Source organism: Otolemur garnettii, unplaced genomic scaffold (genome assembly GCF_000181295.1).
Source record: "Otolemur garnettii isolate 467f Iridium unplaced genomic scaffold, OtoGar3 scaffold00007, whole genome shotgun sequence".
In the NCBI taxonomy this organism is placed as follows: Eukaryota; Metazoa; Chordata; class Mammalia; order Primates; family Galagidae; genus Otolemur; species Otolemur garnettii.
The window spans coordinates 2,958,213-2,974,861 of record NW_003852402.1 but is presented as its reverse complement, the minus strand read 5'-3'; the positions used below and the strand labels follow the sequence as shown (position 1 = coordinate 2,974,861).

Genomic DNA, 16,649 nt, shown 5'->3' with positions numbered 1-16,649 from the left:
AAATAATGCCACGTTCGTGGGCTGGAAGGCTCATTTTCATGATGCAAATGTCTTAAAACGTGGGGTTTAAGGAGCAAGTCACAGAGAACCGCACACAGCAAGTTCCCCGCAGACAAAGCGCAAACCCAACAAAGCTGCACACTGCAGTAAGCACAGCCGCAGACAGCGTCTCATGAACGGTACTCTGCTTTGAAAATAACAGCAATTTGTAAAGGAAAGAAAAAAAGCCAAATCTGCCCGAGTAACTTTATTTTTGTCTTCTCAAACAGATCAGATAATGCCACTCTCTAATCTTGGAACCAGCAAGATTAGAACAAAAATCAAAAATCACCCTTCCCCTCAGGCTCATGGTCGTACAGATCGATTCCCCCCACCTGAGGCAGGCACCCACGCTCCGGCTTCTAGATTGGAATTACCAAGAATCGGCACCTGTTCTGCACCAACGAGCTGCAGAGGAAGCTGAAACTTAGATCAACCCTTGTGAGCGTCCTATGTTCTCACTGTCTACCACTTCTGGTTTCTTCCCTTAAACCCCAACGTACAGGCATTGTGGTTGCTACATCTGGAAGGCTTCATGGATGTCAGTCTGGGCTCCTACGCAGGACGGTCTGAGCGGCCACCTCATCGTGTGTGCAGGGATCAAGGGACTTTCAGGGTGTCGGACACTCGTGGGACCCTAACAAAAGTCCCAGATTGGCGAGTCTGAATGCCCACATGTGGTTGGTGACCACCACGGCCGCTGTCTGAGGGCTGGCCATGTGCAATGGCTGCGTCTCCCGGGGAACACAAAACACGTGCTCTTTGGCCTGCACTAAGCTCCCCAAACTGGCAGTGGAGCAGTGGATTTCGGGGAGGGCCACTGTGTGGGAAACCTTTTTCAGGGACAGTGAAGACCTTGGAGAGTCTTTTGGGGAAACCTTGTGCTAAATCTTCAGCTCAACTCCGGAAGGCCAAGGGAAGCCCACAGCCTCCTCAGCCTGCCTCCCGCAAACCACCCTCTTGGTACCACACTGGGCGACCATGCAGCGCCAGCCCCTCTCAGAGCTGCTGGTCCGGTCACCTGGTTTTCTTCCCAACCAGGACCCAACAAGGGTAGAAGCAGCCCAGGCCTGTTCCCTCTTTTTAAAATCCCAAATCTTTGATTCAACATCAGCACAGCTGTCTTTGATAACATGGTCCACAGCAAGAAACAAGAAACAAGACACTCCGAAAGCTGCCCTTGGCCCAACCTGTGTGGGGCTGGTGAAATGAGGAGTTGCATCTGTAGTTCAAAATGTAAATCACGACAAAGGGGATTCCGGAAATACGAGCTAACTGTTGAATGTGAGACTGGCTGACAGAGCCTGTGTGATGCCCGCCTGAGAGCTGTGTCTGCACCACGCTCTGCGGCAACCCAGCCTGCCCTCTCCTTACAAAGCTGAGCATGAGCGGCTTGTTCCTGTACCTTGTCACACCCACAAGTGTGATTACAGCACTGAGGAGCTGGGGACTCTCAGCCACGGCGGCCCGTGTGCTACAGCAGAAAAGGAAAGGCCAGTCGTGCTTCAGAGACAAACACAGACGGGGGGGACACTACTGACACTACTCTGGCTTAGAAGGACAAAATGTTCAATAAATAAATAGAGCTCACAGTGAAGACAAGAACAGAACAGAGCTGGGCTGCATGTACTGAGGTGATCCTGGCAGCATCTGGGGACGGCCCTGTCCTGCTGAGTGCAGCTTCCCGTGTCCCCCACAGGCCCAGCTACATGGTGCACTTTGCGTGGACACAAAGCAGCCCCGTCTTACATTTTAAAACTAACAAAATCTTGCCAGTGCATCACCTGCTGCCCTGACATGCCCACAGAGCGGGTGAGAGGCCCTTGCCCTCGCTGGGTTGTCTCAGAGACACAACTGTGATGGGGCTGGGGGGACCCTGAGGTCACGTCCCGTGGTGCCTGGTGCCCTTCACAGGGACTATACCCCTTCACAGGATCCTCACAGCAGGACTGCGCTGCACTGCCGTTGCACGGCACACCGAGGATCAGGCTGCTCTTTCCTAACCACACTAAGGTGGAGGCAAACAAAGGCGGAGAGAACCCACGACGTTCCGAAACTCAGCCACACACAACAAACTAGAGTGAACCCTACAGAGTGGGTCAGAGAGACCAGGGTTACCTCATGCCCAGCTGGTGTGCCCTCTGTGGAAAGCACTCATATTATGATGTCCCTAAAGTTATTGCAATAGAGCCACTAACAGGCCATTTTAAGAACTACACTGTTGACACCGCTAGTATCTAAGAAGCCGGTGCCCCCGATCAACAGGAAGGCCTTGCTGAGTAGTTGTGTGAGACGCAGCCCACGGATGCACAGAGAACTTAAAATGCCAGATATGTACACAGAATTGTTGACAAAAAAGTATTTTTTCTAAAATCAAGATTCAACTATCAAAAATAAATTTCTAAATTTAAATGTATATATCAACATAATTGGTCTGTAGTAAATTTCTTAAATAATTTTCACACTTCCCAAGCGCGAGGTGGACGATGGGTAGACGGCTTCTCAGCTGCGTGATTCTTGCTTGGCATTGTCCTCGATTCCTCGTGCAAAGAGGCGAACCAGCTGACAGTGGACCCTGCGGAGACAGACAGCCACCGGTGAGCCCTGTGTCCTGCTCACAGCTGGCCTCTAGCCCCGTGGCTGGACAAGGGTAGAGGTGAGGGCCCAGGACACAGGCAGGCATCACTGCAGAGACCGAGGGCCTAACGGGATGTCGATGGCCAGGTGGGAGACCCAGGGTGTCAGCAGACCTGGTTCTGATCCCAACAGCCCTCCCGATGGCACACAGCCACTCTAGCCAGCCTCCTCAGTTTGCCCATCAGCCCACACTCACAGGGCCCTGCAAGCAGCTGAGGCAGGTGGCCCCGTGTGTGTGAGAAGTGCTCAGTGGGGAAGGACGAGTTGTCAGACGCCAGCAAGAGCCCTGGGGTTCGAGGAGCAGGTCAGAGGTCCCGGGGGCCCTACCCATGCTTGGCAGTCAGAGCGGGTTCTGGGGTTGGTGCCACCTTCCTACACCTGATGGCCCCATTTATTAACAAAGTTTGGAAGTTGGAGCCCCATAATCAGGTGACATGCTGGTCCAGGCCCATAATATACACAAGATGTGCTTTTCCTGCTTTTAAAGTATTCTATTTCTTTAATAAATATATATGCATTAAAAATAATCCCAAGAACTTGTAAAATGAGTCAGCAGATGCCATGTCCCCACACATACAGAAGACTGGCCTGGGAGGGTTCCTGGGGCCTTTCAATCTGCCTGTCACTGCCACTCCTACCAAAAGGGACCTGGGCAGGGAGGCTGCAGAGCCCTCCCCTTGTCAGCGTGGCCGGTGCTCATGGGAAAAGCTCTGGAGCTGCCTCTGGGACCTGCTGCTGGTAGATGGGTCAGGTCAGGCGGGAGCTGGAGTTGGGACTGGGCATCATCTGCAGAGCTACCACTGAGCCACACCCAGCACAGCACAGCAGGGCGTGTGGACGGCTCATCGGCGGCTCTCACCCAGTCCACACTCTGCAAAGAGTGTCCGTTTTGGTTTCCTTAAAGCAGACCAAGAGCTCAATGATGTTTGCAAACAACACAGAATCCCCTGGAATTGCACAGCTCTCCCCTATCTCATGTAACTTGCACACCCACACCTAACTCCACAGCCTTGTAAAAAACAACTGAGGCTGGGCACAGTGGCTCACCCCTGTAATTTTAGCACTCTGGGAGGCTGAGGCAGGTGGGTGGCTTGAGCTCAGGAGTTCAAGACCAGCCTGAGCAAAAGCAAGACCCCATCTCTATTAAAAATAGACAAACTAACTGGGCGTTGTGACAGGTGCCTATAGTCCCAGCTACTCGGGAGGCTGAGGCAAGATGGCTTGAGCCTAAGAGTTTGAGGTTGCTGTGAGCTATGACACCATGGCACTCTAGCCTGGGTGTCAGAGTGAGACTCTGTCAAAAAAAAAAAAATTGGTTCCTAATGTGATAAAAATTGTACCACTGTTGTTAACTTTGCCCAGGGAAAGAGCTTCCTTTGTGTTCCCATCCCATTCAGTCATGTAACATCTAATCAAACTATAGATCCCAAAACCAAATACAACAGGCCCAAGCAGAGGGAGGAACCACTTCCCACATTGGTCCCCGCTGGCACCTGCCTCCAGGGAGCCCGTGAACCTGGGCTCTGTGCACTCAGAGGTCCGTCAGTGTGTCCCCAGGGGTGATTCCTGGTGTCAACCCAGTGATTTTGAACAGCTGCACTTGGGAGGAGGAAGCTGCACAGGTCGGGCCCTCTGGGGTCTGCAGGACATCCAGACCAGCCTCCAGGTCCCACCTCCTCCCACATGTCCATGCTTGGCCACCCCTGACTCCAGGCCTGGGCTGCATGGCCTCCACACACAGCTTCCCCCTGTGGCTCCTACAGTCCATCTCCCCGCTACCCTCAGCGGCTCCCCAGCCCCTGCCTGCCGCCCTCCCTGTGCTGGGCGCCACACTTGGTGGTGAATGTGGCCCCTGGAGGCCAAATGCCTCCCAGTGGATTCACTGGGTCAGGGACTCAGGCAGTGCCTGTAAAGGTGGCTTCATCTGTTTGTCTTTTGAATTATCCTGGAGAAGAGAAAGAGAATCCCAGGGCAAAGGGCCCCGTACCAGCCAGGGGTGTGGGGTATGGAAAAGCAGAAGAGAATGGAGGGGCTTCAACATCTGTAGAAATTATCTGCATAGCAAAACACACATGCCCACACCCAGCATCCCCCAACACCCAGGTGGCGGCCTCTCCCTTGACACCCAGCATCTCCCAACACCCAGACGGCAGCCTCTCCCTCGACACCCGACATAGAGGCCTGCACCCACCATCCCCCTAACACCCAGATGGTGGCCTCTCCCTTGACATGACACAGGGGCCCATACCCAGCACCCCCCCCCCCACATCCAGATGGTGGCATCTCCCTTGATACCCGACACAGGGACCAAGAAGTGCCTTTGTACGGTCCTGGGAGTGCAGTGTCCGGCCTGAGACACGCACCTGACCTCAATGGCAGTGTTCTGTAGGACCTCCCCGTCACAGTTCCACGAGCTGCTGGACACGGGGCAGCAGCAGGAGCAGTGTTCACCGCAGAGCTGCCCCAAACGCTTCTTCCCCCGCTCCTTGAGGTCACTGTCCTCATCCTCCATGTGCTTTGATGAAAACTGGAATTTCTTGACGCGATAAACTTCCACAAAAGAGAAGTCAAACTACGGAGAGACCATGAAAGGGAGAGTGAGCTCAGCCCATCAGGCAGGCGGTACCCTGCCCAGCAGCGCCCTTCCCAGCCACACAGCCGCCAGCTGGGGCCCCGGGTAGTGATGGCTGATGGGAAACGAGGGACCTGCCTTCCAGAGCACCAGGCAAGGCAACTTCTGATACGTTTAGATATCACAGCTCATCCGTGACAATCAACACTTTTTGGAGAATTCTGCCAGTTCCTTACCAGTAATGTTCTTTTTTAACATGCACTATTTAGGAGGCCAAATATTAAATATGATTTCAGTAAAAAACCAAATTTTACTAAAATTAGAGACTCTGGCCAAAGTCTCAGTTCTCCTAAAATCATCATACTCAGGTCCGTTCTATATGAAGCACAGAAAGGTTTGATGGGAGAGCCTGAACAGGGTCCTTTCTAGAAGTCTAAATATTTTATTTTAATTGACCTGTAAGGGCAACAAAAACCCTTACCGTGTCACTTTGTTTTCAAGGAGGAAGAGAAACGACAGGAGAGGACGCTGTGTATAGGCATTCGGGGCTCTTAGTTTCTACGCACAAAGATTTATTTATTTATTTATTTAATTATTCTACAGTTTTTGGCCGGGGCTGGGTTTGAACCTGCCGCCTCTGGCATTTGGGGCTGGCACCCTACTCCTTTGAGCCACAGGCGCCACCCTAAAGATTTATATTTTTAAGTGAATTTTACAAGGAGTAAACTGTACCTAGGATTTTAAAATCCGTAAAATGCAAACCAAAAATACGTCCTTCCTGCAGATGAAATATTCCTTATAACCTATAAACCACGGTTCGCCTAAAAATAAAGTACATGGATCGTGTGCAGAAAGCCATTCCACGCACCTGGTCGTACTGGTTGGTGTGCCTGAAGAGGAATCTCAGAAAATTGAACCTGGAACATTTCCGGATGAGGATGAGGTCACAAGACCCATCTCCCAAATGGGCAGCTGGGGAGAGGCCTCCGGGGCACCGGTGACAAGCACACACCATGTTTGTGGCGTTGATGGCCAGAAACTTCCCACTGACGACCTGCCACTCTTCCACTTCCTCTGTAGCAGAGAAAGCATGGCTGCGTTAGGGGTCAGCAGGGCACAGGGCCAGGCGTCCTGCAGGGAGCCGGGGTCGGGAGGCTCTACACTGCCTCTGGTCTGGATACTCCTGCCTTTCACTGTGGCCATACATTTAACATGAGTTCTTTATTCAAGTGATTCTTTAGCATTAAACCAAAAATACCTGCTGCACAACCGTCCACTCACCCCAGGAGGCTGCACAGTGAGTGCTGGACACAAATGGTCACTTCCCCCAAGGCAGAACTGTTTTCACTGCTCCCTAGGGGGTGACTTTTGGATAATTATTTAGAACGAGGACCAGTGGAGTGTGGCTGTGGGCTCAGTCCAGCCACTTTTGGACAATCACTTGGAACCAGGACCAGTGAAGTATGGCTGTGGGCTCAGTCCAGCCACTTGCTGGGCAGGGACTCTCAGCAAGGAATGGTTTTCCCACTTTTAAATAGTCGGAAGAAATCAGAAGAATGATAATATTTTGTGATAACATGAAAATTATACGAAACTCAAATTTCAGTGTCTGCAAATAAAGTGGTACTGGTGACAGCCAGGCCCACTCACTGACACACTGTGTACTGCCGACGGCTGCCCCGGCCACTGTGCCCCTTGTGTGGTGGGGGCGGAGCCTGAGTCGCCCGCCACCCAGGCCCCAGCAGGGCATTTGCCGACCCCACAGTCTAAAGCGCCCAGGAAGAGGTCCCGGGCCCGGCATCACAACGGCAGTTCAGAGGAAGACAGCAGTGGGCCTTTTTACAAAACCTGCTGTTCCCCCAAATCTGGTAAGTGGCAATGATTTGGTGCTGCCTGGAGCTAAAGAGCAAAGGGATGAGCCTGCAGCACAGGCAAAGCCGTGCAGGGAGGCAGATGCCAGCGCACAGTCGCGGCGCAGACCGTGGCAGAGGGTACCTGCGCTCTCCAGGCCGTACAGCGCCTTCTTCTGCTCTTCCTCCAGCTGCTGCTTGCTCTGCCGGCAAATGAAGCACCTGGAAGATAGGGACGTTGCTGCCGTTTCTCCAGCGCGCAGAGTCGCAAGTAATTAAGTTCTTCTCATCCTGTGCTTCTTGTCCACCAGAGCCCCAGAGGAGGCCAAGGAAACCTGTCCACATCAGAAGCGGACAGCGTGGACCAGCCCTCACCCCAATGACCACTGCAGGACCCGCCCCTCAATCCTCATCAAGTCCTCGTGTGTGGCCCAGGACACGCTACCCGAGAGTGCCACAGGGTCCCACTCAGTGAGACAGCTCCCTCTGTGGCACTTGTGAATAGTGAGCCGCACACACAGGCCTGCCATAGCGTGTCACTGGTCACACTAAATCCAGCATCTGTCATCTGTGTGTTCACCTCCCAGGGAGCACTGCCCCAAACAGGCCACCTTTATTCCCGTTGTCTGCAGTGGACACACACGTGGAAATGCACTCACCCTGCCCGGCAGGGCTTCCCGTCCCTCGGAGACCCCACTGTGTGTTGTGCAGGGAGGAAGGACACTGTCCCGTCATAGGAGTGATGGGAGAGAAAGGTCTTTAAACCTGGGAATAGAGTGTGGCAAAGAACACCCACAGGTCACTGCTTGGTCACGATTCCAGGATGATGAACTTCTGGAACATCAGTGAGAGCATTTCTGGCCACAGAGTGCTGGGAAGCGAGGCCACACCCTCTGCTAGACGGTCACTCTGCCCCCACCCCTGGACAACAGCACATCTGGCCACAGTGCCCACCCCTCTGATACCCAGTGGCCACGGGAGCAGTCAAGGCCCTCTGGGTAGCTGCCACCTTCATGGTGGGCACCCCCTTCACAGGTGGCACCCATGAGCCCTGCACAGCCTGCTGTGGCTGCAGTGAGGGCGTGTGGACTGGAAGCTGCCGGTGCTCTGTGGTGTGCCCTGCTGTGCTCCTCTGAGTCACCTGAGAACTCGTATCTGATGAGCCCCATCCAGCGCTTCTTCTCACTGTCCCTGACGATGTCCCCGTAGAAGCCGTAGCCCAGCAGGGACACCGAGTAGCGCAGCAGCGAGCCGTGGTGGTGCACTGAGGACACATCCAAGGGCAGGGAGTCTCCTGGGGGAGAAGCCGCAGTGAGGACGGCCTGTCCCCGCCCCAAGGACAGAGGGGCCGCTCAGGTAGCAGGACGGGACAGGACGTACCCAGAGCCATGATCCTTGCTCTTGGGGTACTGGGACCCAAGTTCTTGGTTCAAATGATAAAATTTGACTCAAATTTTAAAAAATAGCCTTGGGAAGCTATTCTGTGAGGACAGAACAAAACGTATCCACAGGGCTTATGAAATGCCATTAAGGATGGGAAGGTGGACTTGAGGCTGAGGCAGGCAACTGGGGCTTGAAACGCAAAACCGTTAGTGGCTCTTCTAAGGCCCCAGGCTTAGGCCAGACCCCAGGGTCCCAGGGCAGGGGGCATGGCGCTTCCTGCCCTCAGGGACAGCAAAGGCATAAACACGAGATGAGTGAGAGTATCACAGAAGCCATGGGTTCTGTGCAGAAAGCAACTCGGGACCAAGGACGGAGCGTGCCCTCAGGGACCACAGCCTAGGGAGCCTGTCCTGAGCCTGGAGGGGTGTGCAGAGCCCAAGACAGAGCACATGTAAGTTCCAGGACAGAAGGGCAGCTGGCCAGAGCTCAGACCACCGTGAGAGACCCAGCCAGTCACCCCAGGGCTCTGGGCAGGGGTGTGATATCACCGACTTATGTATTTAAAAGGCCCCTCTGACGATGGAGGTGAGCGACGGTGCCGTGTGATGCTTAGGGGCTGGCTGCCATCCCTGCACCGAGCTGCTCGCCTGCCTGGGGAGGGACTCACCGACCACGATGTGTAGGGCCGATGTCTGGGCGTCATTGGTGCCCACTGTGGAGTAGCACACACAGTCTGTGGACCCTGGAGGGGGAGAAGGGCCTGTGTATCACAGAAACTCAGAACTGCAGCAAAAACCACCCTGAGCCGGTGCCCCAGAGTAAACAAGGAATGATCTTGAAAACATTAAGATGATTCACCAACGTACTCTCCACACTGATCCTGCGATAATCTCAAGCAACCCCGTCCTGAGCACCAGGGGACGCTCCCGCAGTCCCTGTGAGAAACCTCTGCTCCAACATGCCTTTGTCACAGGACAGCGGCACCTGGCGGCCCAGAGCTTGCAGGGCACCCCGACAGGGAAGTCATTCAGAGCAAGGTCAATGGTGAAAGTCACGGGAAAAGCACCAGCCCAGAAGCTTTCAGCCCAAGATGCAGATTTCAGCAGGTTAAAATCGCGGGTTCCCAAGTGCCCTATGTGCAGGCTGGCCTGAGCTCTGGAGTTGGCCTCAGAGTTTAACAGCTTAGCATTTTAGGGATCAGGGCTGCCACCGGCAGGATGATGAAAGGCAGGTTTCTCATGAACAAGGTCAGAACCACAGAAGGTAGATTGGAACACAGGAGAACAACCCCACGAAGCCCACAACACACCACATGCAAAGTTAAAGACAAAGCCCAACATGGAGAAAGTTGTGACACGTAAGGAACTGGGGGGAGTAACATACAGACAGTATCACAGGTGGTAAGACAGTCCCTAAGAAAACCGTCGAGCACATGACAGGGAACTGACGAGGTGCAGGTGGCAGGCGGGCCTGGCACAGGCTGCACAGGCTCGTGAGGACGGGAGGAAAACAGACAGTGAGACGGCCCCCTGCCCATCAGACGGCGCGGAGCTCACAGACACCCCCAGGCCCTTGGCGGTCTAGGTCCATGTGGCTCTCATGGGGGAGTTAAGTGGGCCCAGCGACCCCACCCCCGGGGCCTCTGAGAACCACACGAGCAGGTGCCAGAGCTTTCAGTGCATGTGGAGGGAGCGCAGGGAGTCCTGGGGGGCAGCAGCAAGGGCGCCTGGGCCGAGATGGCGGGAAACACACTCAGGGTGCATGTGGCCATCGACTCTGGGTGTTTGGGTCATTCAAAGAATCAGAATTGCACTCAAACCAGTGCCAGCCAGCAAAACAAGTGGTGACCCTCTGCACCTCCAAGGGCTGGGAGCCTGAAGTGTGAGGGCACATGGACATGGAACCAGTGGGCCCACCCTTGGACAGCTGTGCTCGGTCAACTGGTCAACAACCATCAGGAGGGTCTCCCTGTGCCCAGGCGAGGCTCGCCCCCAGGGACATACAGCTGTGGGCAGACACCAGACAGGGCCCAGACGTCTGCCTGTTGGCCAGCAGCCCTCTAATTGACCCTCCTGCCTGCTTTAGCAACCTGGTGTGACCTGGGAGGTCAGCCTGAGAAGGGAGGGAAGAAGCCCGGGGCGGGCTCTGCAGAGACCCACAGATGACGTGTTGTCATGAGGGGGCGTTGGGTGCTTTCTCTCTAGTGACCTGGCTCCAGCAGTTTCTTCCCTCGGAAGCTCCCAGCACCCGGGACTGGCGCTCCACGAGCTGATCAAGCCCACAGCTCTTTTACGACTATAGTTCCACTCTATGAGTAACTGTTTCTTCAACACTGTCCCCAAAAGCTAAAGGGAAGGAGTTCTACACAGATCATCATCCTTCAACACGCAACTAAACCCTGACCCTCGCGAGCTGCCTGCGCCTTCCATGAAGCAGCCTCAGCAGAGCAGGACAGGGTGTCCTGGATCTCTCAGTGTGCAGTAGTTGTAAACTGTGACAAAACAGCAACTTAAATAAACAACCCTGAAGGAACAATCAAGAATGGCATTTCCCCCAGTGCGGCCCTAGTGATAGATAGTCCATGCCATTAAAGAGGCCATCAGATTACAGACTGCCCGCGGTGGCTGCGGGCAGCACTACTCCGGGGCAAGAGCAGGGAGAGCCCGCAGGCCCCGTACCCGCGGGGATGATGCCGATGCGGAGGCTGCTGGGCACCAGCGTGGCCCGCGGGTGGTTCTGGTCCACGCCGGCGCTCCTCTGCGTCCTGCCCACCAGGCCGTGCAGCACCTCGCTGAACATACCATCCCCGCCGACACAGACGATGCTGCGGGAGGAACACAGGGTTGTCAGGGTCCCTGCAGAGGCTCTGCTCCCAGCGCAGCAGCCCTGAGCCTCCAGCAAGTACAGCCCCGGGCAGGTGTCTGGGGACTTTTGCCCTCACTGATAAGGCTATGGCTCTGTACCAGCCTGCCCCAGCTGCAACACAAACAATGTGATTTATGGCCAACACCGACTTTCCTTCTGGGCGTCTGGAATTTAGGGGGCTGCTAGGCAAAGACCCCTACACGACAGGCTCGCACCGAAAGCCTAAACTCTGGGCCTCGGAACTGGAGTCCTCAGGGCAGAAGCACCAGACCCATGTGGCGGCATGTGCTGATGGAGAGATGGGTGCACTCAGGGGCCCCGCCGGAGGCAGAGTACACAGGAGGCCTGTGCATGGCATCCCGCTCCCTGATTTGGCTGGTTATGTCTTGGTAACAAATCTCTGCCAGGTGGGTCATCCTGGGACCCAGAAAACAGGGGCAGAGGGGAACAAATACATCTGGAGGAAATGGGTTTATTTTTGTTTGTTTGTTTTTTGAGACAGAGTCTTACTTTGTCACTCTCGGTAGAATGCCATGGTGTCATAGCTCAGAGCAACCTCAAGCTCTTAGGCTCAAGCAATTCTCATGCCTCATTCTCCCAAGTAGCTGAGACTACAGGTGCCTGCCACAATGCCCAGCTATTGTTTGAGACAAGGTCTTACTCTCAAACTTCCGAGCACAAGGGGTCTACCCTCCTTGGCCTCCCAGAGTGCTGAGTTTATAGGCATGAGCCACCATGCCCAACCTAGTTAACAGGTTCTTGAGGAAAGGTAAGGAGAAGAAGTGGAGAAAAGGGCTGTGGCAAGAGAAAGGTGGCAGTGGGGATGACACTCTGCACGGAGAGGTGTGTGAACACATGGAGACAGACATGTCACTACATCACGGAGGGGAGCTGAGGACATGCTGAGAGTTCTGGAGACCCGAGAGCCCCATCACCAGGGAGGTGGCAAGCTCAGCACAGCGGGGCTGGGGAGAGATGGCAGGCAGAAGGGCCGTGTTTGGGGGCTGCAGCACCAGGGGGTGCCTTCTGGTTTGAGCGGGCCAGCCAGCATGCCTGGGTGTTCTCCAGTGGGTCCAGCTACTCAGGCACAGAAATCTCCTGTGTCTGGGCCTCTGCCCACAAGCCGTCTCATAGGGCTCGTGCTTTAAACCCACCTCCCACATGCAGCCCACAGGCTGCCTCAGCTCCATAACCCACATGCAGGCGGTGCCTCAGTCACCTTCCCCAGGTGGGCTGTGGTTTCAAGGACAGGGGTCTTGCCTCAGGGTGGGCAGTACAACAGCTGGCAGCCCAAGGTGGGCACTCAGTCGACTCTCAGGAGTTACTCAGATAAACAACCAGGTCACAGAGATTATGGACCCTCACTGGCCAGGCCTCCTGGCCTCCCAGGGGGGTCCGTGGCCATGTGGGCATGTGGCTGGGGCAGAATGTGCTAAGGAGGTGACTCGTCTGGCTGACTGGAAACTGAGAACTGTATTCTTTTCCCGACCAGGCTGCTGTCTGGGTGGAATCTGGGTGAGGGGTGTGGAAGGGCACTGCAGGCCAGCAGGGTGCCGGACCCTCCCTCACTCAGGACAGAGGAGGACGGACTCTCCCTGTCGGTCTAGCACAGCAGCGGCCAGTTCCATCTCCCTCTCTAACTTCAGCTCAAGGATGGGCCTGGCAGACAGACAGCCGTGTTTGCAGTATGAATAAAGATTTCAAGAAATATTCACGCTGCAGTTCACAGCACGTGCTCACAGGACTCCAGATGGGACAGAAGGAGACAAGAAGCTCCTAACTATGGGAACAGTCAGGCTCCAGAGGGAGAATGAATTTCTAATTTGAGTACGTGGATTTGAAAACTACTACTGGTCCAAAAATGCGAATAGCAAAATTAAAGTACCGTTTCAAAACTGGGAAAAACATTTGCAAGAAATCTGACAATAAACACGAACTGCCTATTATTTGTTGTATAAAAGAACAAATGAGTAAAAATTATGGCCAACGGAATAAAATGGTCCAAAACCATGAAAATTAATTCAAAGAAGAAAACCTGACCTTCTATAAGAAGCGTGTTTACTTTTATAATTAGGGGGGGAAATTAAGGAAAAAGAGCTAAAAAAAAAAAAACAGAGAGAGGGGTACAGCTTGATTAGAATGGACTCTTTATTAATCGAGATTAAGCCAGAGCACTCACCCGTCGTATTTATCTAAATTGATCTCATATAAGGTCTCCGTGGCTTGATTAGCGTGTTCAGTAACTGTTGGGAAAAACATGACATCATAGTTTCTATTCACGTCTGTAGATGTTTACTTAAATAAAGGCAAATAAAACCATTCTTTTTAAATGACATCCTATAAAACCTGCAAGTGGATTTCATACAGAACCCTGCAGGTCTTTCCCGCATGGTACCTGTGGAGGGAGAACATGGCCGTCTCTCACAGTCCACCGGGGGAGACAGAACACTCCTAGCATTTAATTGTCAACAAATGAGAATTCCGTGGAAAGCGGTTGTATCTTCTTTCTATCTTACACTTTTCCTTACTGTATGAGTTACTTTCAAAATTGTAGACTATACCAAAATATAGTAAGGAGATAGGGTGGTCTGTACTCTCCATTCCCCACAGAAATTTCTACTGAGATTCTACTGTACACATAATTTTGTATCCTTGTTACCCATTGTATCACGCTTTCTTATCATTGAAAACTCTTTATAAGAATACTTAAAAGTGCTACATAACATTCCTTCTGATTCACCACAATTGCAGACGTCTGTCTCCTGTCTGGGGCACTGAGTGGGTCTGACACTTTGCTATCTCACTGCATGAGAAGGGTGGCCACAGACGTCTGTGTGTCTCAGGCTCTGTGCACACCTGGGTTCCTAGGCAAGTTTTAGAAAACATAAAATATTGAAGGAAAAAACCCTGCATTTTTCAGGCTTTGACCCAAATTGCCAGGTGATTTTTTTTTTTTTTTTTTGAGACAGAGTCTCACTTTATTAACCCAGCTAAAGTGCAGGGGGCATTACCATAGGTCACAGCAACGTCAAACTCCTGGGCTCAAGCGATCCTCCTGCCTCAGCTTCCCATAGCTGGGACTCCAGGCACCTGCCACACCTGGTTAGTTTTTGCTCAAGCTGGTCTTGAACCCCTGAGCTCAAGCGATCCTCCCACAGTGCTAGCATCACAGGCATGAGCCACTGTGCCCAGCTGCCAGGTGACTTCAATATGGTTTCACAAAACTGTCCAACAATGAAGGGTGAGAGAACCCAGTCTTCCTGCTCCTCCCTGCACCTGGCGCTGGCGCTGAAAACCTGGGGAGCTGCGGTTACAGTGTCGAGTTACGTTTCCAATGAAGTCACTCACTGCTGAGCCGACTCCTCGGGCTTCTTAATCCCTTGTGCCTCTTCTGTCCATGATCTTGTTCTTTTATCTTCCCGGTGTTTTTCTTGAGTGCTTAATGTGCTAAGACTCAGTAGAAAGACCACATTCTTTATTTTGTGTTCCTCCCATTCCTCTATGTTACAAGCTCTATTCTGTTTAAAATAACCTTGCTGGGCTGGGCATCCATTGCGCCCTAACCTTGCTGGGTTAGGGCGCTGGCCACATACACCGGGGCTGGTGGGTTTGAACAGGCCTGGGCCAGCTCAACAACAATGGCAACTGCAACAAAAAATAGCCTGGTGGGCACCTGTAGTCCCGGCTACTTGGGAGGGGGCAGCAGAATCGCTGGAGGTTGGAGGTTGCTGTCAGCTGTGACACCACCGCACTCTACCAAGAGCGACATAGTGAGACTTTATCTTAAAAATAAAATAAAATAACCTTACTGGATACAAACCTCCTCTTGCGACTACACTCAAATCACTCCCAAGTTGACGCCCGCGTCTCACGCGCTGTGCCTTACCGATTATTTCCGTGGTGATGGAGGCCAACGTGAACAGCGGCGCCACCTTCTGTTCATAGATCCGCTTGCCCTTCCCTTTCCCTCCAAACGGGTTGATGAACACCAGCAGGTGCTTCGGTCTCGATGCTGCAGGACGACAGCGACAAGTGAATCTCACAGAAAACGGCGGCGTCAAAGCCAAGAACTGCGACTGGACTGAACACAAACTGCCGCTGGCATCCTGCTTAGTGGTGTCTGATAAAAAGCATTTGTAAATCTTAAAGAACAGGATCTAAGAAAACACAAAAGCAACAGGCCATCAAAATGGGCGGCGCCTTGCCCATCGGCTGGATTCGAGGCAAGTCCCAGGAATTTAGAATTCTGACTGAGGGCCGGGCACGGTGGCTCAGGCCTGTAATCCTGGTCCTCTGGGAGGCAGAGGCGGGTGGACTGCCTGAGCTCACAGGTTCAAGACCAGCCTGAGCAAGAGTGCAACTGTCTCTAAAAATAGCTGGGCGTTGTGGCGGGCATCTGTAGTGCCAGCTGCTCGGGAGGCTGAGGCAAGAGAATCACTTGAGCCCAATTATTTGAGGTTGCTGTGAGCTGTGACACCATAGTACTCTACAGAGGGTGCAAAGTGAGACTGTGTCCAAAAAAGTGAAAGAATTCTGATTGAGAAAAATCTACTCTCCTTTCAGGAGCCTCAGATGAAAACTCTAGAAGGCGGCAGCCTCGTTGTTCTGCATATGAAGGGAGCGAGTTTGTAGAGAACAAGAGTGAGACAGATGTGCAGACAGGAGCATCAGGACAGACGTGGGGGGGGACACATAGACAGGTGGAGAGACAGGGACACACAGACAGGTGGGGAGATGGGATGCACAGACAGGAAGGGGGTCGGGGACACACAGACAGGTGGGGAGACGGGATGCACAGACAGGAAGGGGGTCGGGGATGCACAGACAGGTGGGGAGACAGGATGCACAGACAGGAAGGGGGTCAGGGATGCACAGACAGGTGGGGAGACAGGGAGACGCATAGACAGGTGGGGAGACAGGGACACACAGACAGGAAGGGGGTCGGGGACACACAGACAGGTGGGGAGACGGGATGCACAGACAGGAAGGGGGTCAGGGATGCACAGACAGGTGGGGAGACAGGGAGACGCATAGACAGGTGGGGAGACAGGGACACACAGACAGGTGGGGAGACGGGATGCACAGACAGGAAGGGGGTCGGGGATGCACAGACAGGTGGGGAGACAGGGACACACAGACAGGTGGGGAGACACATAGACAGGTGGAGAGACAGGGACACACAGACAGGTGGGGAGACACATAGACAGGTGGGGAGATGGGATGCACAGACAGGAGGGGAGATGGGATGCACAGACAGGAAGGGGGTCAGGGACACACAGACAGGTGGGGAGACACATAGACAG

General features: G+C 53.5%; 1 protein-coding gene across 1 annotated transcript in view; it reads right to left on the bottom strand.

Annotated features, from left to right (window-relative positions):
- Positions 1–234: 234 nt before the first annotated feature.
- CERK (ceramide kinase) overlaps positions 235–16,649 on the bottom strand; it is a 38,707-nt gene continuing 22,292 nt past the window's right edge. Inside the window, exons 4-13 of the mRNA XM_003783105.3 lie at positions 15,233–15,358; positions 13,526–13,589; positions 11,160–11,305; positions 9,149–9,223; positions 8,240–8,392; positions 7,758–7,863; positions 7,244–7,320; positions 6,117–6,322; positions 5,040–5,248; positions 235–2,614 (exon numbers count right to left, since the gene is read on the bottom strand). Of these exons, the coding sequence (XP_003783153.1) occupies positions 2,542–2,614; positions 5,040–5,248; positions 6,117–6,322; positions 7,244–7,320; positions 7,758–7,863; positions 8,240–8,392; positions 9,149–9,223; positions 11,160–11,305; positions 13,526–13,589; positions 15,233–15,358 (1,235 nt within the window). The 3' untranslated portion in view covers positions 235–2,541. The remainder of the gene's footprint in view (positions 2,615–5,039; positions 5,249–6,116; positions 6,323–7,243; positions 7,321–7,757; positions 7,864–8,239; positions 8,393–9,148; positions 9,224–11,159; positions 11,306–13,525; positions 13,590–15,232; positions 15,359–16,649) is intronic.